This window comes from Leguminivora glycinivorella, chromosome 19, assembly GCF_023078275.1.
Source record: "Leguminivora glycinivorella isolate SPB_JAAS2020 chromosome 19, LegGlyc_1.1, whole genome shotgun sequence".
Lineage (NCBI taxonomy): Eukaryota > Metazoa > Arthropoda > Insecta > Lepidoptera > Tortricidae > Leguminivora > Leguminivora glycinivorella.
Genome location: NC_062989.1, coordinates 16,902,598 through 16,926,231, shown reverse-complemented (window position 1 = coordinate 16,926,231; position 23,634 = coordinate 16,902,598). Strand labels below are relative to the sequence as shown.

Sequence of the window (23,634 nt, the reverse complement as noted above, 5' to 3'; positions counted from 1 at the left end):
CATGGACTCATCCTACCAATCCATCAGCCTACCAATTTTTATCAAAATCGGAGACGTGATCCAAATGTACAAACTATTGGGGAATTCTGTGCTATACTTGTATAGGTATTGAAAAATTTGCAATCACTGCATAACATGTTCTTTCGTGCCTGACTTGATCCTATATGCTCTGGTGCAAATAACTATACATATACAATTCAAGTGTACGTGACCTTTTAACGGTAATGGCGTGACATTTTAAATTATTGTGAAAAATTAACTATACCTATAGAATTTAGATAAAAACTGAGCCAATCATCACTATTAAGGTAAAATGAAAAAGAGCAGAGCTGAATAAGAGGCTACGGACCTACTACCTGATACTCAGCCTGTGTTGAGGTTTCACGAAGTATGTAATATAAGTATCTCACATTGTCGCTGCTATGGCTCCTGACTCGGGTGAGTAGCGCTGCGTCCAGCAGACAGGCGGCCGCGCCGCGCGCGCCCCACGCCTCGTGCGCCGCGCTGGCGACCGCCCCGGCCCACGCCTCCCGAGGCCCGAGGCGAGACACCAGCCATGACAGATCTAGGGCTACCAGCGCACTCTATAACAATGAACAAACGTTAAGATAAATATGTGATTTTAAAAATTATTTCAAACCGATTTGTTTTTTTCTTGCGATACGAGCAGACGATGATGGTAAGCGGTCACTACCGCCCGTGGACACCCCAGAACACCAGAAGTGTTGGAGGTGCTTTGCCGGCCTTTAAGAAGGATCTTCTCTTGAACGTTTCAAGGTCATATCACTCCGGAAATGCAGCAGGCGACAGTTTATACCACAGTTTAACTATGCGGGGTAGGAAATTTCTGGGGGAATCGCACAGTCCTGCACTTAGCAATCTCTTATTCAAATATCTATAAATAAAGTTATTTATATATATTATTGACTTAAATTATGTTTATATTTTCTAAAATTTCTAAGATGTTAGTTATAGGATGGAATGATTAAAATACATAATTATGTGTCCTGCCGGGTTAGAGCCGGTTTGTAGCTCTTAATTTGACGTTTCTAAGTGCACTGTAATATGCCTACATGAAAAATAAACTACTTTACTTTATTAGTTATGGATATGTTGTCGCGTTAGTCGCGTATGGCGATGGCAGAAAGAATGTTTCTAATGGGTCGGCAAAGCGCATGTGACACCCCTTGAGTTGCAGGCGTCCATAGGTTACGGTGACCGCTTTCCATCAGGCGGGCCGTATACCTATTAGCCACAGAGATGGTATAAAAAAAGCGGATACAAGGCCGGTACTCACAGGTTTGCCGTAGTATGAGAACTGTGTGTAGTTGAACATGAGCGTGTCTCGGCGCTCCTCCCAGGCGCGGCGCGCCCGCCGGCGCTCCACCAGCGCCTCCAGGCCTTCGCGCCCGCCCTCCGCTTCCTCTTCCTAAAATATACAAGCTTATTTAATATTCAGTAAGCTTATTTAAGTCAGTAAGCTTATTTAGTATTTTTAGTCGATGAGACCTGGTTTGCGGCACTTGCTGACAAAAGGGAAAGAAAACACCATAGCGAAACGTCGCAAGCTTCCCTTGTCAGCTATGCGGCAAAATATGTCGCTCTCGCATAGGTCTCTTCAGTCATCAAAAGCGATGTCTCTCGGACATTGCACCATAAATCGTCTGAAATAGACGCTATGGCCAGTGAGTGTGATTTAATATTTAAATACACATCATAAAATAAAACTATGGAAACGGATTAAATCGCGTATAATGGATTGGTGGTTGGACGCGTTAATATTTCTTGTATGTGGGTAGCTTTTGCACATTGTAATTTTTCCTCAGTCACCCGTTGACCACAAATGCTGTAAAGAGTTCGAAACGTTGGGATGAATTGTAAATTCATTATACGCGATCTAATCCGTTTACATAGTTTTATTTCATGAGTAACTATCGCGGTAACCGAAGACAACATTACATATCATAAATAAAACTTCTTAAAGAAGCATATGATAAAAGTGGTATGTTCATCTGTACACAACTAGAAAGAAAGAAAATATTTATTTGGCATAGAGATACATGATGAAAACAACAAGTAATTAATAAATAACTAGCTGAATTCCAATTATAATCTCATAAACAAGTCAAGGTATATAGGTAAGTGGTCTTGTCAGAATGTCAGAACAGTCCAAAAAAATATAAGAAATTGTTAGAAAAATATGTTATGTATGCTTATTTGTAAAAAATTCGATAGTTTTATTTATTTTTTGCTGACTATAGTTGGATAATTTCATGGTATTTTATATAAGGTCCTAATTTATTAGTTGCAGATATTTTAACACATGATACTTCACATTAAAATAATTAACTTTAAATATAAATTAAGAAATCTTTTCATGTAACTTTTTTGATTTCATTTTCGTAACAAAAAAATTAATTATAATTTCGTCTAAAAAAAATCATCATGTGCATTATCACATGTCACAATAAAACTGTCTGTCATGTCAACAATTGTTTGTTGTAAATGTCGTAAAGGTTCGGCGGGAAAACTGCACATGTCATTGAAGTTACAGAAGTGCCAGTTACAGTTAAGACCCCTTATTCCTTAGAGCGCTCATCAATTTCACGAAACGGCCATCGATAGATGGCGTTGGCGCTCGGTACGCGAGCACCGGCAACTCAACGCGCGTTTCAACGCAGACACGAATAATCTTGATAGTTTTGAATTAAATTGCTAATAACATAATTTTCAATTTTATATGGGGACTCTTTATTTAATTTCATATTCATGGTATGGTAGTAGTAAATAAGGTATATGAATGTAGTAAAAGTATAGTATTAGTCTACATGTACATATATAAATTCAGGTTTCCTAATTGATTGATTCAACAACCAACACCGCTGAGCCGAAACTACGAAAGCTAGAAAGTCGAAATTTGTATAGATTGCATTAACAAAATTTCGAAGAGATAAGAATCGATTATGAAAATTTACACCCCTAGTAGAGGGAAAAAGGGGGTGAAAGTTTGTAGCGGGATCAATTTTTTTTTTTTTATTAGGAAAATTTTAGTTAGGAACTTGAAATTAGAGAATAGTTTAATAGTGATTTCTGTTTTTTAGGGTTCCGTAGTCAACTAGGAACTCTTATAGTTTCGCCATGTCTGTCTGTCCATCCGTCCGTCCGTCCGTCCGTCCGTCCGTCCGTCCGTCCGCGGATAATCTCAGTAGCCGTAAGCACTAAAAAGCTGAAATTTAGTAACAATATGTATATCAATCACGTCAACAAAGTGCAAAAATAAAAAATGGAAAAAATGTTTTATTAGGGTACCCCCCCCTACATGTAAAGTGGGGGCTGATTTTTTTTTCATTCCAACCCCAACGTGTGATATATTTTTGGATAGGTATTTAAAAATGAATAAGGGTTTACTAAGAGTTTTAACATGGTTTTCGTTTTCTCAGTTCTCAAATGTCATATGAATGTCATCATGACACCTAACCCATCGTGCAGCGCGCAGGCGCAACAAGATGGCGTCGACCCAAGAATGACAAATGGGCGCGTTCAAGTTATATTGAGGCCGTGTTGCACGTTTGCGTCCGTGGCCCACAAATGGTGTCGCCGGAAGACCAGCGCTGACTGTATGGTTAGCATTATGCTGAGGCGGGACCATTTCGTGGTAAACGATAATTTTTATATTATGTTTTAATAATTAAATGTTTGTATTTTTAATACCTATTGTAATTTACCACGAATAAACGATTTCTATTCTATTCTATTCTATTTTGAATGATTCACGGTTATTTTCATTAGACTTATATTGACCGGGATATAGACCGTGATTACCTTTTTGATTTTTGTCGAGCTCCCGATATTTCGACGCAGTTGCATGCATCATGATCACGGAAAACTGACGAAGGCGGGTGGATGTTAAAGTTGTATAGACAGCGCGCGATCTACCCTCCTTCGCGCGCGTCGGCTGCGTTCACTTTCAGCGTTACCACTGGTCGCGTTCACACTCGATGGTCTGTCCAAACACACTACACTCACAGTGTCACTACGTTTGTTCAATTCTGACTTCACCGGTTTTTTACACAAACAAATCACTGGATTCCATACATTAGATAGTTTGAAGCCATCCTCACGATTGAAATTTTTATATTTGTGAATCTCAATGGCTTCTCTGAATGGCTTCTTTGGCCGGTGAAGTCAGAATTGAACAAACGTAGTGACACTGTGAGTGTAGTGTGTTTAGACAGACCATCGAGTGTGAACGCGACCAGTGGTAACGCTGAAAGTGAACGCAGCAAACGCGCGCGAAGGAGGGTAGATCGCGCGCTGTCTATACAACTTTAACATCCACCCGCCTTCGTCAGTTTTCCGTGATCATGATGCATGCAACTGCGTCGAAATATCGGGAGCTCGACAAAAATCAAAAGGTAATCACGGTCTATATCCCGGTCAATATAAGTCTAAGGGTTTACTAAGATCGTTTTTTGATAATATTAATATTTTCGGAAATTATCACAGTTATAGTGACTTTCATATTTTTATAAGAACAGCATGCACTTACGTCCAGAACAGTGACATTTGGTGCATTGGAACTGCTCATGATGTGTTACTTTTTAACCGTCGCCTCAAATCTGAGAGATTTGAGGCGAGGTTCTCAATTCGTCTGTATGTTTATTTATTTTTTTTATTTTTTTATCTTTGTTCCTCGATATCTCCTTTGTTACTGGACCGATTAAAAAAAAAAATTATTGAATGTATATGAATACAGATAAAAAAAAAGTAGTAGATAAAAAAAATATATCTGTCCCCTCTTTACATGTAGGGGTACCCTAATAAAACATTTATTATTATTAACGACCTTCCACATATTTATAATGAGTCCAAACATGATGGGGTTATGATGAGGAGAATAGCAGTTCTGTTGACCACCTCCTGACTCCATCATGAGAACTTGGACCTCGTCTAGTTCGATGGTGCTCGTCAGCCCAAATCTAATGAGCCCGAACATGATGGGGTTATGATGAGGAGAATAGCAGTTCTGTTGGCCACCTCCTGACTCCATCATGAGACCCTGGACCTCATCTAGTTCGATGGTGCTCGTCAGCCCAAATCTAATGAGCCCAAACATGATGGGGTTATGATGAGGAGAATAGCAGTTCTGTTGACCACCTCCTGACTCCATCATGAGACCTTGGACCTCATCTAGTTCGATGGTGCTCGTCAGCCCAAATCTAATGAGCCCGAACATGATGGGGTTATGATGAGGAGAATAGCAGTTCTGTTGGCCACCTCCTGACCCCGTCATGAGACCTTGGACCTCATCTAGTTCGATGGTGCTCGTCAGCCCAAATCTAATGAGCCCAAACATGATGGGGTTATGATGAGGAGAATAGCAGTTCTGTTGACCACCTCCTGACTCCATCATGAGACCTTGGACCTCATCTAGATCGATGGTGTTCATCAGCCCAAATCTAATGAGCCCAAACATGGTGGAGTTATGATAAGTAAAATAGCAGTTCTGTTGAACATCTCCTGCCTGACTCCATCATCATGAGAACCAGAACCTCATCCTGGTCCCAAAATATAATAATAATTCAAACTCTCAACAAACTTCACGTATAACTTAAAATCCAAAATCATATGAAAAGCATGTCGAATGCTAAAATTGCATAAGGTGTAAAAAGGATCAAGATTTGTTTAGTCGCAGTTTACGGCACTTCTCGGAACTATCGCGCTGCTTACGAAAGCTAGGTGCGCCGGACGATCAAACGCAGGTCCGTTGTCTTCGAGCCACAGATCAATACAACAAGATGGCCCTTACAGGGCGACTCGCGGTCACCAAACATACGACAAATCAGGTTTATAAAAGTTTGAACGCGTGCGACACCGGTCAGTAGCGCCCAAGTATACGACCCGCTAACAGTGTCCGTGTCCGCTCGGGAAAAAATCTTAAATAATCAATTTTGGTTGCAAACAATGGTCTCTTACAGCATAAAGTGGTGTGGCAAGTCTTCTAACACTTCTACATGTAAAAAAGATGGAACAACATTCCACAGTTAAGTCAAATTAATTATTTTGTTGAATATTGTTTATTGTCCGCGGAGTTCATTTATACTGGTCAATATGGTTGTGCTGAGCGGCGCCGAGGCGCGTCCATCCCTCTTTACCGAGTTAAAAATGTGATATGCTATCCCTTTCACGTAAACGACTAGGCATGGGGCCATGTTAGTTTATGTCTGTTGCGGGAACTTCGTACTGCCGTTCGTACCATGTGCTACCATTTTATGAAATATAAAAGAAAGCAGATTTGTAATAGTGAATAATTATCTAGAATCTGTAGAGTCTGTAGTGGTATTTAGTTCATTGATTAGTTTAGAATATTTAGTTGGTTATTTAACTTAGTAAACGTAAGTAAAAATGCACAGTTTAGTTATTAGTTACTAGAATGATTTTTATTGAGATGCTATCACAATTATCATCCTCCTTGCGTTATCCCGGCATCGGCATTCGCCACGGCTCATGGGAGCCTGGGGTCCGCTTTGGAAACTACTACCAAGATTTGGCGTAGGCACTAGTTTTATGAAAGCGACTGCCATCTGACCTTCCAACCCGAAGGGTAACTAGGCCTTATTATAATTTAATTATAATATTATAATTTGTTGCAAAACAAATTCACCACAGTACTGGTACCGGTACCATTGTCTATAATAGACATGTCCCATTCCCATCCCTACTGCTAATCATAAAGGCGCGCCATTATTTGAAACGACCAATGGCAGCACCGTGCGCGCCCGCCTCACCCCGCAAGGATTGGTGATTTGCGTCTCGAACAATATCGCTTGCATTTGGCTTCTAGTGGGGTGTTCTGTGCTTCGAGCGCTCGGCGCAGACTGAGCGGGCTCGCGTTAGCACAGTGTCTTTTATTCGAATTTTAGGTGTTTTAAAAACATATCTATCGACAGAAAGGTATGTCTTATATGTATGATTTTTTTTTTATAGGTCAATAAGAAGTTCTAGTTTAGGATAATATTATTTAAGAGTTACAAAAAATGCAGGAATCGCAGGAAAAATACATAATGTAAACCTCTTTTTATCGAAAAAATGGGGAGGATACGGAAGGTTATTATTATTATCCACCATTTCAAGTAAATCTTAAAATGTCAAAGTATTAGCTAACTCGTACAGGATATAACAAATAGGATTGTGATCATTTATTACCCCAAATAACATTTTTAACAGCACAATCACGATTCTAAACGAGCTATTCCACTACGAAATTTGAAAACGTCTTCCGAAAAAACTGATTTTTCGGAAGTATAAAAAGGCATATTTTAAAGTAGTACCAATTGACTTTCTAGCTTAAGATATGTACTTTTAGAAACATTATCATTTTTTTAATAATCATTTATAGTTTCTTTATAATTTTGAATGAAAAAGGTTCTATTTTGCAAAAAACGCTCGTCTTTAGGAATAAGGCCTCTTAAGTGGTACGTAAAAGAGGAACTAGAATCTGTTCAATGAGTTTTCATTTAATAATCACATAAACAGGGTGTTTTTACGTAGCAAATTTGTTTTTCCGTTTTCTCCAAAAAAACATCGTAAAAGCTATAATGTTTCACGGTTTAATATACTCCAGAGACCGAGTACTATCAGCTGTAAAAATATCTGCATCTAATAAATTAGGACCTTATAATATATATTGAAACTGTATTAAAACAGAGTGTGCAAGTACTGCAAGTAAAAAAACTGGCCAAGAGCGTGTCGGGCTACGCTCAGTGTAGGGTTGCGTAGTTTCCCGTATTTTTCTCAAAAACTGTTCACCCTATCAAGTTCAAAATAATTTTCCTAGAAAGTCTTTATAAAGTTCTATTTTTATGCTTTTTTTCATATTTTTTTAAACTTATGGTTCAAAAGTTAGAGGGGGGGACACATTTTTTAAAACTTGTGGAGCAATTAAAATTTCCGAAACTATTAGCAATATTAAAAAATCATTTTCGGAAACCCCTATTCATTTTATTCATTTTTAAATACCTATCAAACAATATAATATTGCAGTTAGGGCCTTATCACACTTGCGATTTACAAGCGAGGCGAGAGCGAAGCGAGCGCGCAGCGAGTTCGTCGCGAGCCCGTAACTAATTCGCAGCGAGTGCGTCGCGACTTCGCCGCGAGCGCGTAACGAATACGCTGCGTATTCGCTGAAAATGATCTGCGTCTTAGACAGTCACTTACATAATGGATTCCGACGACGAAACACTTCTGTTAGCTTTATTGCTTCGAAGAAGTAAGAAACGAAAACTAAAGCAGAAACGGCGTGTTTGGGAGGATCCATTTTTAAGTAATCGACTGCAAGAGAGCGACTATTATGTGCTGTTTTGTGAACGAATCAATTTTTTTTTAAATTTTATAAATGCCTCGATATCGATTCCAACAGTGTTTGATTGTTCCGCCATTATTGTTACTGTCCGCTCACACTCGTAGATAATAAACTACTACAAATGATAGGATTAAACTAAAGTGGGTAGAAATGAATTTTGCTGTCGAAGGTACAGCATATCTAGACGCGGCGAACTCGCTTCGAAATCGTTGCGCGCTCGCGGCGAAGTCGCGACGCACTCGCTGCGAATTGGTAACGGGCTCGCGACGAAATCGCTGCGCGCTCGCTTCGCTTTCGCCTCGCTTGTAAATCGCAAGTGTGATAAGGCCCTTAGGATTGGAAGGAAAAAAAATCACTCCCACTTTATGTGTACCCTAATAAATCATATTTTTGCACTTTTTGTTTTACCACTTTGTCGGCGTGATTGATGTACATATTGGAGCCTAATTTCAGCTTTCTAGTGGTAACGGTCACTGAAATTATCCGCGGACAGACAGACAGACATGGCGAAACTATAAGGGTTCCTAGTTGACTATGGAACCCTAAAAATATAAATTGCACAAGGATGAATTATTTCCACTGACCTCTTCATCCTCATCGTCCCTGAAGATGTCATCAAAGTTTGGAATCTTCTCTTCCTCATCTTTGTACACTAATCTAACCTGAAAAAGTTGTGGTAATTATCATACAATAAATTAATAGTTTAAAAAACACTATAAAACACGCTTTTATAAATGCACGTAAAAGCCAAAAATAAATTATGGATCGTTCAAGTTGTCTCTATTTGTGAGCTGAAGTTTAAAAACTATGTGCTTTTAATTATAATATTTGATTGTAAAAGCGTGGGGCGCTGGAACAGGAAAGACTTTTTGTATAACCACAGAATATATAAGTATAACTTGCTGATAAATCAAATTATGCTATGTTACGGGAAGGAGGTTACACAGATTGACGCGCTAACTGGAGTTGCAGCATGACTAGTAGGTTCTACATTAAACAGTCAAATCAATTAAAAGTCAGTGTTCAAAGTAGGTACCAGTTTGTCGAACTCAGACAAAATATGCGCTAGTAGCGAGGAGAGTCGACAGTCACCGACACTTAGAACGCCGCTTTTTTCCGGTAATCAAAGTACAAAAGGGGAAAGTGTCTACAGTGACAGGATGCAGAGTTCTTGTTCGTGGACGAGATATCTTTGGTTCTCTTTGGTAACCCTTAGGCGGCATATGTAAACGTTATGTTCTTATGCAACTTCATTCGCCAGGAAGTTCGAATTAGTATTTGTTTACAAGAAAGTCTTTCCTGTTCCAGCGCCCCACGCTTTTACAATCAAATATTATAATTAAAAGCACATAGTTTTTAAACTTCAGCTCACAAATAGAGACAACTTGAACGATCCATAATTTATTTTTGGCTTTTACGTGCATTTATAAAAGCGTGTTTTATAGTGTTTTTTAAACTATTAATTTATTTTATACTTTTTAGTCATTTTAGCCTTTTAACATTTATACATAAAATTATTTCAAGTAGGCGGATTTTACATGCCATTTGTGGCTTAACGTGTACTTATTGCTAATTGCTACTAATAATAACTAGCGGCTACCTTCTTATTACGGTATTATCATAAAAATGTTTATATCTAGTAAGTTATCCGTAAAAGATAGACAATATAGACATGTGCCATCGCGGACTTTTCGAAGACATTAGAGAGACATACTTTCGCCATACATTGTTTTGAAGCTCTCAGCTAGTGGGATTTTGTTTGACTCGATTAGAAAATATTGTCACATTTCAACTAATTCAAACAAAATTTAAGTATTTCTTTTTTGCCGAGCCCCCCTTTGTTTGCTCTTAAAGGTCACAAGAAAACGCTAAGCCAACTTATTTTAAATACTACGTTAATCTTTCTTTTATGCGGGGGGCTTCGCCCCCGAGCCCCCTTTTCGTTACTCTTAAGGGTAACAAGAAAACCCTAACCCAACTTATTTTAAATACAACGTTTATCTTTCTTTTATGCGGGGGGCTTCGCCCCCGAGCCCCCCTTTGTTTGCTCTTAAAGGTCACAAGAAAACACTAACCCAACTTTTCTTAAATACTACGTAGATCTTTCTTTCATGCGGGGGGCTTCGCCCCCCGAGCCCCCTTTGTTTGCTCTTAAGGATCACAAGAAAACCCTAAACTAACTTATTTTAAATACAACGTTGATCTTTCTTTCATGCGGGGGCTTCGCCCCGAGCCCCCTTTGTTTGCTCTTAAATGTCACAAGAAAACGCTAACCCAACTTATCTTAAATACTACGTTGATCTTTCTTTCATGCGGGGGCTTCGCCCCCGAGCCCCCCTTGCTTGCTCTTAAAGGTCACAAGAAAACGCTAACCCAACTTATTCTAAATACAACGTTGATCATTCTTTCATGCGGGGGCTTCGCCCCCCGAGCCCCCCTTTGTTTGCTCTTAAAGGTCACAAGAAAACGCTAACCCAACTTATCTTAAATACTACGTTGATCTTTCTTTCATGTGGGGGGCTTGGCCCCCCGAGCCCCCCTTTTCTTTACTCTTAAGGATCACAAGAAAACCCTAAACCAACTTATTTTAAATACAACGTTGATCATTCTTTCATGCGGGGGGCTTCGCCCCCCGAGCCCCCCTTTGTTTGCTCTTAAATGTCACAAGAAAACGCTAACCCAACTTATCTTAAATACTACGTTGATCTTTCTTTCATGCGGGGGGCTTCGCCCCCCGAGCCCCCATTTGTTTGCTCTTAAATGTCACAAGAAAACGCTAACCCAACTTATCTTAAATACTACGTTGATCTTTCTTTCATGCGGGGGCTTCGCCCCCGAGCCCCCTTTGTTTGCTCTTAAAGGTCACAAGAAAACGCTAACCCAACTTATCTTAACTACTACGTTGATCTTTTTTCATGCGGGGGCTTCGCCCCCCCACCCCCCCTTGTTTGCTCTTAAAGGTCACAAGAAAACGCTAACCCAACTTATTATAAATACTACGTTGATCTTTCTTTCATGCGGGGGCTTCGCCCCCGAGCCCCCTTTGTTTGCTCTTAAAGGTCACAAGAAAACGCTAACCCAACTTATTCTAAATACTACGTTGATCTTTCTTTCATGCGGGGGCCTTTTCTTTACTCTTAAGGATCACAAGAAAACCTTAACCCAACTTATTTTAAATACAACGTTGATCTTTCTTTTATGCGGGGGGCTTCGCCCCCCGAGCCCCCCTTTTTTTGCTCTGAAAGGTCACAAGAAAACCCTAACCCAACTTATTTTAAATACAACGTTTATCTTTCTTTTATGCGGGGGCTTCGCCCCCCGAGCCCCCCTTTGTTTGCTCTTAAAGGTCACAAGAAAACACTAACCCAACTTTTCTTAAATACTACGTTGATCTTTCTTTCATGCGGGGGGCTTCGCCCCCCGAGCCCCCCTTTGTTTGCTCTTAAGGATCACAAGAAAACCCTAAACTAACTTATTTTAAATACAACGTTGATCTTTCTTTCATGCGGGGGCTTCGCCCCCCGAGCCCCCCTTTGTTTGCTCTTAAATGTCACAAGAAAACGCTAACCCAACTTATCTTAAATACTACGTTGATCTTTCTTTCATGCGGGGGGCTTCGCCCCCCCGAGCCCCCCTTTGCTTGCTCTTAAAGGTCACAAGAAAACGCTACCCCAACTTATTCTAAATACAACGTTGATCATTCTTTCATGCGGGGCTTCGCCCCCGAGCCCCCTTTGTTTGCTCTTAAAGGTCACAAGAAAATGCTAACCCAACTTATCTTAAATACTACGTTGATCTTTCTTTCATGTGGGGGCTTGGCCCCCGAGCCCCCTTTTCTTTACTCTTAAGGATCACAAGAAAACCCTAAACCAACTTATTTTAAATACAACGTTGATCATTCTTTCATGCGGGGGCTTCGCCCCCGAGCCCCCTTTGTTTGCTCTTAAATGTCACAAGAAAACGCTAACCCAACTTATCTTAAATACTACGTTGATCTTTCTTTCATGCGGGGGCTTCGCCCCCGAGCCCCCATTTGTTTGCTCTTAAATGTCACAAGAAAACGTTAACCCAACTTATCTTAAATACTACGTTGATCTTTCTTTCATGCGGGGGCTTCGCCCCCGAGCCCCTTTGTTTGCTCTTAAGGATCACAAGAAAACCCTAAACCAACTTATTTTAAATACAACGTTGATCTTTCTTTCATGCGGGGGCTTCGCCCCCGAGCCCCCTTTGTTTGCTCTTAAATGTCACAAGAAAACGCTAACCCAACTTATCTTAAATACTACGTTGATCTTTCTTTCATGCGGGGGCTTCGCCCCCGAGCCCCCTTTGTTTGCTCTTAAAGGTCACAAGAAAACGCTAACCCAACTTATCTTAACTACTACGTTGATCTTTTTTTCATGCGGGGGGCTTCGCCCCCCCCACCCCCCTTTGTTTGCTCTTAAAGGTCACAAGAAAACGCTAACCCAACTTATTATAAATACTACGTTGATCTTTCTTTCATGCGGGGGCTTCGCCCCCGAGCCCCCTTTGTTTGCTCTTAAAGGTCACAAGAAAACGCTAACCCAACTTATTCTAAATACTACGTTGATCTTTCTTTCATGCGGGGGCCTTTTCTTTACTCTTAAGGATCACAAGAAAACCTTAACCCAACTTATTTTAAATACAACGTTGATCTTTCTTTTATGCGGGGGGCTTCGCCCCCCGAGCCCCCCTTTATTTGCTCTGAAAGGTCACAAGAAAACGCTAACCCAACTTATTTTAAATACTACGTTAATCTTTCTTTTATGCGGGGGCTTCGCCCCCCGAGCCCCCTTTGTTTATTCGTAAAGGTCACAAGAAAACGCTAACCCAACTTATCTTAAATACTACGTTGATCTTTCTTTCATGCGGGGGCTTCGCCCCCGAGCCCCCTTTTCTTTACTCTTAAGGATCACAAGAAAACCCTAAACCAACTTATTTTAAATACAACGTTGGTCTTTCTTTCATGCGGGGGGCTTCGCCCCCCGAGCCCCCCTTTGTTTGATCTTAAATGTCACAAGAAAACGCTAACCCAACTTATCTTAAATACTACGTTGATCTTTCTTTCATGCGGGGGCTTCGCCCCGAGCCCCCTTTGTTTGCTCTTAAAGGTCACAAGAAAACGCTAACCCAACTTATTCTAAATACTACGTTGATCTTTCTTTCATACGGGGGGCTTCGCCCCCCTTTTCTTTACTCTTAAGGATCACAAGAAAACCTTAACCAAACTTATTTTAAATACAACGTTGATCTTTCTTTTATGCGGGGGCTTCGCCCCCGAGCCCCCCTTTGTTTGCTCTGAAAGGTCACAAGAAAACGCTAACCCAACTTATTTTAAATACTACGTTGATCTTTCTTTCATGCTTCCCCCTCGAGCCCCCCCCTTTTTTCTGTTCTTATCTTCCGGCACCATCATCAGGCCTTGAAACCTAATCGTAGTCATAGTTCATTACAAGACTTTTCTAAGAAGCCCAAAAACAGCTATGATACGATGTTCCATCATGTAGTTCCAGTTCATATCTTCCGGCTCCATCATCAGACCTTGAATTCTAATCGTAGTCAAAGTTCATTACAAGACTTTTCTAAGTAGCCCAAAAACAGCTATGATACGATGTTCTATCATGTAGTTCCAGTTCATATCTTCCGGCTCCATCATCAGACCTTGAAACCTAATCGTAGTCAAAGTTCATTACAAGACTTTTCTAAGAAGCCCAAAAACAGCTATGATACGATGTTCCATCATGTAGTTCCAGCTCATATCTTCCGGCTCCATCATCAGACCTTGAAACCTAATTGTAGTCAAAGTTCATTACAAGACTTTCCTAAGAAGCCCAAAAACAGCTATGATACGATGTTCCATGATGTAGTTCCAGTTCATATCTTCCGGCTCCATCATCAGACCTTGAAACCTAATCGTAGTCAAAGTTCATTACAAGACTTTTCTAAGAAACCCAAAAACAGCTATGATACGATGTTCCATCATGTAGTTCCAGTTCATATCTTTCGGCTTCATCATCAGACCTTGAAACCTAATTGTAGTCAAAGTTCATTACAAGACTTTTCTAAGAAACCCAAAAACGGCTATGATACGAGGTTCCATCATGTAGTTCCAGTTCATATCTTCCAATAAAGAGCTTACTATGTTAATTAATATAATGTATTTTACTACTGATAAAAACAACTGAACATAAAAAAGAAAGCTAGAAACAGGTGGTCTAAACAATACCAATAAATTAATATGAATATTAATTTATATTAGTGAAATTTTAATGCCTCCACTAACCCCAAACAAATTATTCTTTCTCCTGTATGGTTTTCAAATTTTACTATTTGTAAGACCCTATTCCTAGCTCCATCCTGCCCAATGTGATTTATTCAAAGGACATATTCCCTTTTTTAGAACTTATAAATTAAAAGCCTGGATAGGCAAAAATACCTATATTTTTTATGTTTTACCTAAATTGTGATACACAGGAAAATCTACCACATTTATTCAATAATTTGAATAAAATAAATAATTTAAATAGCAATGGCTCAAACTGTATATGGTGGGCAGGATGAGGCTAGACCAATAATAAATATAACCAAATGTGACCTGCCCTATGTATTCTTCTCCAATATCTTACATGAACAAAACAAACCACAATAACCAGTAACAATAATGAATACACAAACCTGCCCATCACTATAAACATTGCACACATCCGTAGGTTTATGGCAGTCCAGCACAAAGAACACCACATCCTCTTCCGGCTGCAGAATATCCACCAGATCTATAGTGCCCCCGCAGTTCACCAGGCACACATACTTTATCTCTTCATTATTCTCTTCGTACGCTTGCTTCAACTCCGATATACCCCCCACGGGCACTAAAGTATACGAAATATTATCGCATTTGAACAAACCCTGCAGTATCTTACAAGTACAGATCGCATCGACGTCGTAGTGGACCAACAACAACACCCTCTGAAAGAAACATTAAGAATTACACGCGTGAAACATTAACGCATTCACGAAAATTTAGTTTACTTACGTTTCCTAAAAGTACATTGTAGAAATCGTTCTTCAGGTCCTCGACGAACATTTTGAATTTCCACGCGTGTTATTGTCGAATGATTAGGATTTCATGTTTGCTTCGAAAATTAGACGGAACTCTTTTTTTTTCACCGTTATCGTAGGACAAAAACACGAACACCTGGCTGGTCTTGTTGAAACTATCTGTCACAACTCACAAGAGAAATGTCATGCGTTTCGCGCCAAATCTTTTGCGTTCGTTCAGAAATTTTAGTTGAGTTGTGCAGCAATGACGGTACAAAAATATAATATGATTCATTTATTATATAAAATTGATAACATTTTCTTTATAATGGTTTATGTATCAATAAATTTTCACTAAAGAATAAATGAATTAAAATTAATAGTGCTTGCACAGGAAGCATACATAAGCATGCGCGTGTTGATGCGCTTGCGCAGGATTCACAATCACGGATAAATTGTATACAGATATTACAGATTCTTTCTACCATTTTTTGCCAAACTGTTATGTAAACAACGATTTATAAAAAAAAACAGTCAACCAACTTTAAACAACTTGAATGTAGCGTAACGACTTACGTGTTTTGCACCACAATGTACTGTTTGAAGAACAATGGAGACACACCTAAACCTAATAATACTCCCCGCCCGTCGCCAGAGATTGAAAGAGAGCTTATAAAAGTATCGTTTATAGAGATTTCTATATTAAAATATGAGTTTTATAAGTACATACTAATACAAAACGTTACCTATACCGTTCTGTTGCAATATTCTGCTGGAGAGGAAATAACTATATGTTACCGTGCACGGGTTGAAGTAAGATTCATATTATTTGTACCTAGATTTGTCTTCTAGCTATGGAGCCTGACGTGCCATATGTGCAACATACGAGAACGCACATTGGAGAGAAACCATTCGGCTGTGATCAAAGAAAATTAAACGAGATAAATTATTTTTTATAAAAAGGCAACATATCGGATTACAAAATAAAAACCAGAAAACTTTATAGGTGCGACATATGTACAAACAAAAAAAAAGCTAACACCTATTTTAGTCTACAATGTGACTGCCATTTAGCTACGTATAAGAATTCAGATTGGAGAGAAACCATTCAGTTGAGATAAAAGTGGCAACGGGTCAATATCTCGGAAACAAAAAGTATTATCAGATCACATCGATTATCCATACCAACTGTTACACTTTATGTACATAACTTTTAACAAAGGAGCGTAACACGTTTAACGTATTTACCTATCTGTATCAGTAACTGTATATTCTTTTAATGTAAGTAGATAAGATCACAGGAAAATAAAACGCAATATGATGAAGTATGATTTTATTAAACTTCTTGCTACAAAAAGTTTGCAAACCTTCCCTTTACATTTACAAAATTATACTTAAAAAGCTAGCTCCTATTAAGCAATTTGACGGATTTAGAATTTGAGTGTCTTGAATTTTCATTCTGATCCACATCTAATATGCTAACTCTGTTCAACTTTACGGCGATTCCAAGCTTCAACGTGGTGCTGCGCTATAGCATACGCAGTTGTGCCAGGTCTCAACAGATTCGATGTCAAAGCTCGATGGTAAGACTTTATAAGAGACGCTTCAGTCTCCTCTGGATACAAGTAGTCCTTGAATTTATAAGCCAGGCGGTCTTCTGGGCAATCCAGAGCCCTCAAGCACCCAGCATACTCAGACCAAATGAGCTTCCGCCATTTGACATCATGTCTTTGAGCTAGAGGCACTAAAACACACGCAGCGAAGTTGCAATCCCCATAACTGACTGATTGGAACTGCTCCAGAAATTGGGTGTAAAATCCTTGGAAGTTACTCAAACCAATCAGCTGTTGGTCGAAGTTAAACTCACTACTCCTCTTAAATAAAACCTCAAGACATTTCTGTAGCAGAATCTTGATCCTTGCATCCAAGAATAAGGAGTTATCACACAGAAAAACGCACATTAATCGGCAGAATCTATCCGTCACGTTTATGTCTTTCAGGAGGTCAGGAAAACAGTATTCATTGAATAGAATCCATTCTAAACTGCTTCTGATGACGAACTCTTTCGCTTTTGACTCGTTCACATTTAAACCGAAAACCTTTTGAGGATTTTGCTCTTGACTCTTGCTGTACAAGTGTAAAATGGGTAAATATATCCAGTCTCTTGGCAGTATCGGTTCTTGCCATTTCCTGAGTACGATATTAGCACCAGTGTCTCTATAGCTTAGATTTATAACAGTGCTGTAACAGAGCTTTATCTCTTCTATTAACGTGAGCGATTTCGAGAATCCATCGGCATCTGATAAAGACACGAGGTTCATTAACCTCTCCGCTGTGAACCACTGCTTATTAAACACGATGTGTCTAAACAAGAACTCTAAGTCAGCCCTCTTGTCAACTCTAAGAATATAGCATAGTTTGTTAGCCACAGCGTACAACAAGTCTTTCTTAGATTCAGGAACGTCGATTTTCACGGCAATCTTTATTATGCTGATCACAAGATCTGTCTCCGTTCTTGTGAACCAACTGTCACTCAGACTCGGCGATTTTTGAGCTAGCTTCTCGATATACGGCTCAAGTTTTTGAGCAAAAATTTGGACGATTTTTTCATCATTCACAGCTTCGAGGAGATTGAACAAGGATGCTAGAAATGGAACCGGTGACAAACTGTTCAGTATTGGTAATGTTTTTAGTTCCGTGTCAACAACGGATGCCCCAAGGCTCATCAAGTTTTTCGTGAAATGTAAATCTTTAGTTTCTATTCCTGACAATAAGTTCGAACTGGACTCAAGGTGTGCTACAATTATTAAAAATCCAGCAGAATTCGAAAGTTTGGTTAGGGATTCCCTCAAGAAAGCCATATCAACTTGATCAAATTTAATAATTGTGTTACAACAGTTCAAAACAGAGCAGAGCAAGCGTAAATGACCACACGTGAAACTTTCACTTTGAGATATTTGTGCGAGCCACTTTGTCGCTCCTACTTTCAGTAATATACAGAGCTGTCCTTTATTACTATCTGGCAGTTTCTGTGTGCACCAGATTTTGCTGGCAAATTGAAGAATGACTGCCGCATGGGTAGCATTCAATACAGATGATGTAACAAACACATCTGTGCTTTGGACATGTATGTACAAAGCTGATAGTAAAATGGGGAATACGGACAGGGATTCCTCCACAGCAAGATCATGATGTAACAAGTTAGTCATGAGGCAGAAGGCTTCTATTTGGACTCGTAGGCCACTTGTCCTGTCTGCTACTGTGCTGATACATTGCAAAATAGGTTCTAATATGGAGTACTTTGATATTAATATGTCTCCAATTTCTCTTGATTGTAGAGATAGGACTCTGAGAAACCTCATAGCTAGTTGTGACAACTGGTTATTCTTGTAATTCTTAAAGATATCTTTGACACTGTTCATCAAATGTTCCATTTTTACTATGGTCATGGCAGTCTCAGGTGAATCTCTAGTTAGTCTGGTCAAAATTTGCAAACAATATTGAACAGAGTTCACATTTGGTTTTATATTCCCTAAAATGTACTGAATTCTTGTAAGAATATCAGTTCTTAATAGAGCTGCTATAATGTCTACTTCTGCCAAGTGGTAATCTTTTAATTCTGACTCTTTTGATTCCAATTCTTCAATTTCTGACTTGTCATTTTCTAAACAAGGTTGTTGTAAACCAGCTTCAAATCCTAATAAGGCATCTAAACTTGCTTCATCTATCCTATTATATATTAGGTTTCTTATTGCTTTCAAAGAAGGTTCAATAATAGCTTCTGCCTTGTCATCTAATGAGAATCGTAATACAAAAAGTATTTTACTAAGAGGTATGTCAATAATGCCTTTGTAGGTGCCTGCCGAGTAGTATTCGAGTATTCCTGCTAATGTGTTTAAAGCAAAGACTCTCTGCTGAGTTACCATGGAGCGAGTTAGCTCAAAGAGCTCCGTAAGGGTGTATCCCGGTCTATGTGGTTCTTCACCATGATGAAAAAGTGTTTTAGTTTCTTCTGTATAAGGTATGGTGTATGGTAAAAGGTACCCTTTGAAATCGAAGCGGGCTTCATAAGGTTTATCTGGAGTGATGGAATTGCTTTCTTTGATTCCTTTAATCCATTCGAGTTTATCCTTCTCTAATGAGTCAAAATGCAGCCATTTATTGACATTGGGGTGGGATAGTATGTCATTATCCCAAGCAGCATCATCAGACACTAATGACTCCATTGGTACATCCGGTGGTGTCATTTTCTGGCTCTTTGGTGAATGTTTGTTATCCACAGAGACAGGGTTCTCATTCTTCCGTTTAGCTTTAATAAACTTAATCAAATTGGGATCCAGTTCAGAAAGTAACTTTTGCTGTTCCTCTAATATTTCCTTTTCAGACATTTTACTCAACAGATTAACATTTTCAGTATGGATGACATCAGCATCTTGTGAAGACACAATGTAACTTTTTTCTGGAAGATTAACCTGTTTACTGCTGCTTGACGGTTCATCAATATCCATTTTTGAGGTTTTCTCTTGCTGTTTCTTTTGAAAGTACAATGAATGAATACTTTTCGAACCAGGAGCTACATTAAAATCGCATTTCATAGCTACCGGAAAGCCTTGAGTAGGCATTGGTTTGAAACTCATATCTACATCGCAATTAGCATTTTTCTCTATGATATTGCTCATAACTGAAGGTATGATTTTAGGATAGTATACCTTATCATCGTCCATTTCTGTTTCCTTAGGAACTTCTTGCATATTCTTTTCCAAAATGTCTCCCATAACGGAGCCAGTACTGCTCTCAATTCGGACTTGCTTTTCATTTTTGAGGCCCTTAGACTGAGCGTATTTTGAGGGCTTACGGCCCACAGACTTTTCAGACTTACTGCTTGCGGGTTTTGGAGTTTCTGTAACTTGCTGCCGCAGATTTGTTACTGAAGCCGACGGACGAAAGTTAGCGTCCTTGTTCTTTTCACGTAAGTATTCTTCTTGCATTCGTAGGATGTCCTCCTCATCCTCTTCAGGGTTGGGGCGTTTGAGCATTTCGTATAAATTATATTGCCGATCTATTAGTCAAAAAATGGCTAAATAACAGTAATTCCACTTGAAATACAAAGGAAAAATTGTAATTATTACAGCACGCGAGCACGACTCAGATTGTTTTCATGGTTCGACATTTAGATAATAGTTTCTGAAGATTGCCATTCTATCATAACCATATAACAAGCCAACGTAGTGATTCAATTGGATTCAATGATCTTTTAATAAACCTACTTGAAACGAAAACTCGGCACGGTATCCTTAAGTTTTATTTTAAAAACTTTTTAAACTTTCTACATAAAATTCAATTTTTATCCAGGTTTTGAGAAAACCAAACAGTATTAATTAGGACGCTTTTCAAGTATCAATACCCACAAATGCAAACCTTATGTCAATTTAACATAACTTTACCAGAATGAGTAGTTAGGTCAAAAACTGTGTCCACATGAGAGGTCATTGTTTGGGCTGGTGTCCCTCTCGCACTTACTGACAATGTCAACCACAAACTACTAAGAAGATACTACGTATATGTCAACGACGTCAACACTGTCATACATTGGGGATACCAGTCAATTTTCAAAGTTACTACCAAATCTACTAATACCCATTTGAACATATTTTTTAATTATACATATCTTTGATTTATTGGCATCAAAATAATTACATTATAATTATTTTCCAATTCTTTGAAATATATCGAAACCCTAGTTTGAATATAACCCTAAAATAATATAAGAAGTTATAAAGTCAGGTAATATACAGATAAAAATACTACTACTATGGTAACCTCATTAACACTGGCAACACGTGCGAGAGGATCACTGTCATTGTTTGGGGATACCAGTCAATATTCAAAGTTACTACCAAATCTACTAATACCGAATTAAAGGTTTTTTTTAATTGCGCAAATCTTTGGTTTTATGGCTTCATAATAATGACTTACCAATTCGTTACAAGGTATTAATGTCTTTGCCTCGATATAATACAAAAATAATTTAAGAAGTTTATAAACTTAGTTATCATACAGGTAAAAATACTACTATTATAGTAATCTCTTTAACACTGGTCACACGTGCGAGAGGGACACCAGCCCCAACTTTGACTTCTCATGTGGACACACTTTTACTAGTCTGATAAGAACGCCTTTCTGCACCGGTGATAAAATTTAATTTAGTATGGCAAAAAAAGTGTGAGCTCAGTCCCTATTGAAGTCCATGACCTTGACAGTTTTATAGGTTATGGCCGCTGTACACACATGGCCAACAGTTACACCAACCCCCTTGGCCATGTGTGTAGAGGGCTACTTGGCCGCAGTTGGCGCTTGCGCTTGCCGGCCAACCGATTCGTGTCGGTTTTTTGTCCACACATCAAATGGCCGCTGTACACACATGGCCAACAGTTCCACCAACCCCCTTGGCCATGTGTGTAGAGGGCTACTTGGCCGTAAGTTGGCAGTTGGCGCTTGCGCTTGCCGGCCAACCGATTCGTGTCGGTTTTTTGTCCACACATCAAAGGATCTTGGCGCCAATGGCCAACTGCGTTTACACGTTGGCGCTTCATTCAGTTGGTCGTCAGCCGTCAGAGAGGACAGTAGTGATATATTTACGAAAATAATAAGTTTATCTATGCCAATAATAGTGTAGATTTTAGGAAATAAAATAACCTTGCAAATGTTTAATGTATTTCCTAAAAAAGATAAATGTTCTTATCAGAATATTCAAAAAATTGTTAATATTGCAAATAATTTAATTTTACTACGGGGTTATTATTTTTTAATATTTTTTTTCTGACAACGTCTATACCAAGAATTTCCTAGATTTTTTCATTACACGTCCATCTTTCATGAAGAGCCAATGCCAAGTGATTGGTTCGCCAATGTGTAAACAGCGGCTCTTATCTTGGCCAAGGGGTTTCACAAAGGGCTGGTGGAACCGTTGGCCATGTGTGTACAGGGGCCAAAAGGATCTTGGCGCCAATGGCCAACTGCGTTTACACGTTGGCGCTTCATTCAGTTGGTCGTCAGCCGTCAGAGAGGACAGTAGTGATATATTTACGAAAATAATAAGTTTATCTATGCCAATAATAGTGTAGATTTTAGGAAATAAAATAACCTTGCAAATGTTTAATGTATTTCCTAAAAAAGATAAATGTTCTTATCAGAATATTCAAAAAATTGTTAATATTGCAAATAATTTAATTTTACTACGGGGTTATTATTTTTTAATATTTTTTTCTGACAACGTCTATGACCAAGAATTTCCTAGATTTTTTCATTCCACGTCCATCTTTCATGAAGAGCCAATGCCAAGTGTTAGAATATTATTTCGGAATCGCCACTGTTTAGTTTTATCAGTGAAAGAATTAAAATAATCCCCAAAATGCCTAACGTGAAGAAGAATATGGAGAAACTGAAACATCCAAACAGCAGAAAAACTCAAAAACTAGCAACAAAAATGAAGAGAAACGAAAGAAAGGACCAAAACAAACTCGGCACTCACATCAAACAGAATTTAATTGGCGAGAAAGTTCTCTGGTTCAAGGAGAGGATTCCTGAAGATTGTCTAGTATTAACTAAGGAGCAGACTTTGGAGTTGATAGAGACATACTTTGCAAGGTTTGATGAAGAGTTGGAACAGATAGCTTTAAAGAATTCTATAGGACAGCGTAAGAATCGTCACCAGCACGCGAGTAGGGAAGACATCATTAACATCACTAAGAAGCGGGAGCATGATGAGTTCGAGACGTGTGGTCTGGAGATGCCGGACGTCCTGGATGCGGAGCAGATGCAAGTTTTGAGGAACTGGAATGGAGAGCTGAGGTTTCTGCAACATTTCAAGCTTAAAAGATTTGCGAGAAAGAATTTAATATAGTATTAAGTAGAACTCTGTGTTTTATTACACCATTTACTATGTGTAGAATAGTACATACATACATACAATCACGCCTGTTTCCCAGAGGTTCCTGACAAACCACTTTCGCTTCACACACTTTCATAACGTTTCTCATACACACTCGTTGGTATCAAGTACTTCTGACCAGGCCTTTTTGCAATATCTACTCACTCTTCACATTTCCAACTCCTAGTTGTCTGTGTCACTCATGATTTAAAGTCTTAGTTGTGTCCCTAACTCCCCACTGCGCATTTTACCTGTTGATTAATAATTGTAATTCTGTGTT

General features: G+C 39.0%; 3 protein-coding genes across 3 annotated transcripts in view; 1 reads left to right on the top strand and 2 right to left on the bottom strand.

Annotated features, from left to right (window-relative positions):
• Positions 1 to 15,578, bottom strand: part of LOC125236379 (cell division control protein 45 homolog) — a 32,281-nt gene extending 16,703 nt beyond the window's left edge. The window contains exons 1-5 of the mRNA XM_048143162.1: positions 15,420 to 15,578; positions 15,062 to 15,352; positions 8,950 to 9,027; positions 1,298 to 1,429; positions 411 to 584 (exon numbers count right to left, since the gene is read on the bottom strand). Coding sequence (XP_047999119.1) covers positions 411 to 584; positions 1,298 to 1,429; positions 8,950 to 9,027; positions 15,062 to 15,352; positions 15,420 to 15,470 — 726 coding nt within the window. The 5' untranslated portion in view covers positions 15,471 to 15,578. The remainder of the gene's footprint in view (positions 1 to 410; positions 585 to 1,297; positions 1,430 to 8,949; positions 9,028 to 15,061; positions 15,353 to 15,419) is intronic.
• A 1,164-nt stretch (positions 15,579 to 16,742) lies between these two features.
• Positions 16,743 to 20,856, bottom strand: LOC125236626 (RNA polymerase II-associated protein 1). Its single transcript, XM_048143503.1, has one exon. The coding sequence runs from the start codon at positions 20,458 to 20,460 to the stop codon at positions 16,903 to 16,905; it is 3,558 nt and encodes a 1,185-aa protein (XP_047999460.1). The 5' UTR covers positions 20,461 to 20,856; the 3' UTR covers positions 16,743 to 16,902.
• A 1,934-nt stretch (positions 20,857 to 22,790) lies between these two features.
• On the top strand, positions 22,791 to 23,339 carry LOC125236642 (translation machinery-associated protein 16 homolog). The gene has a single exon (XM_048143521.1). The coding sequence runs from the start codon at positions 22,836 to 22,838 to the stop codon at positions 23,325 to 23,327; it is 492 nt and encodes a 163-aa protein (XP_047999478.1). The 5' UTR covers positions 22,791 to 22,835; the 3' UTR covers positions 23,328 to 23,339.
• Positions 23,340 to 23,634: the final 295 nt, after the last annotated feature.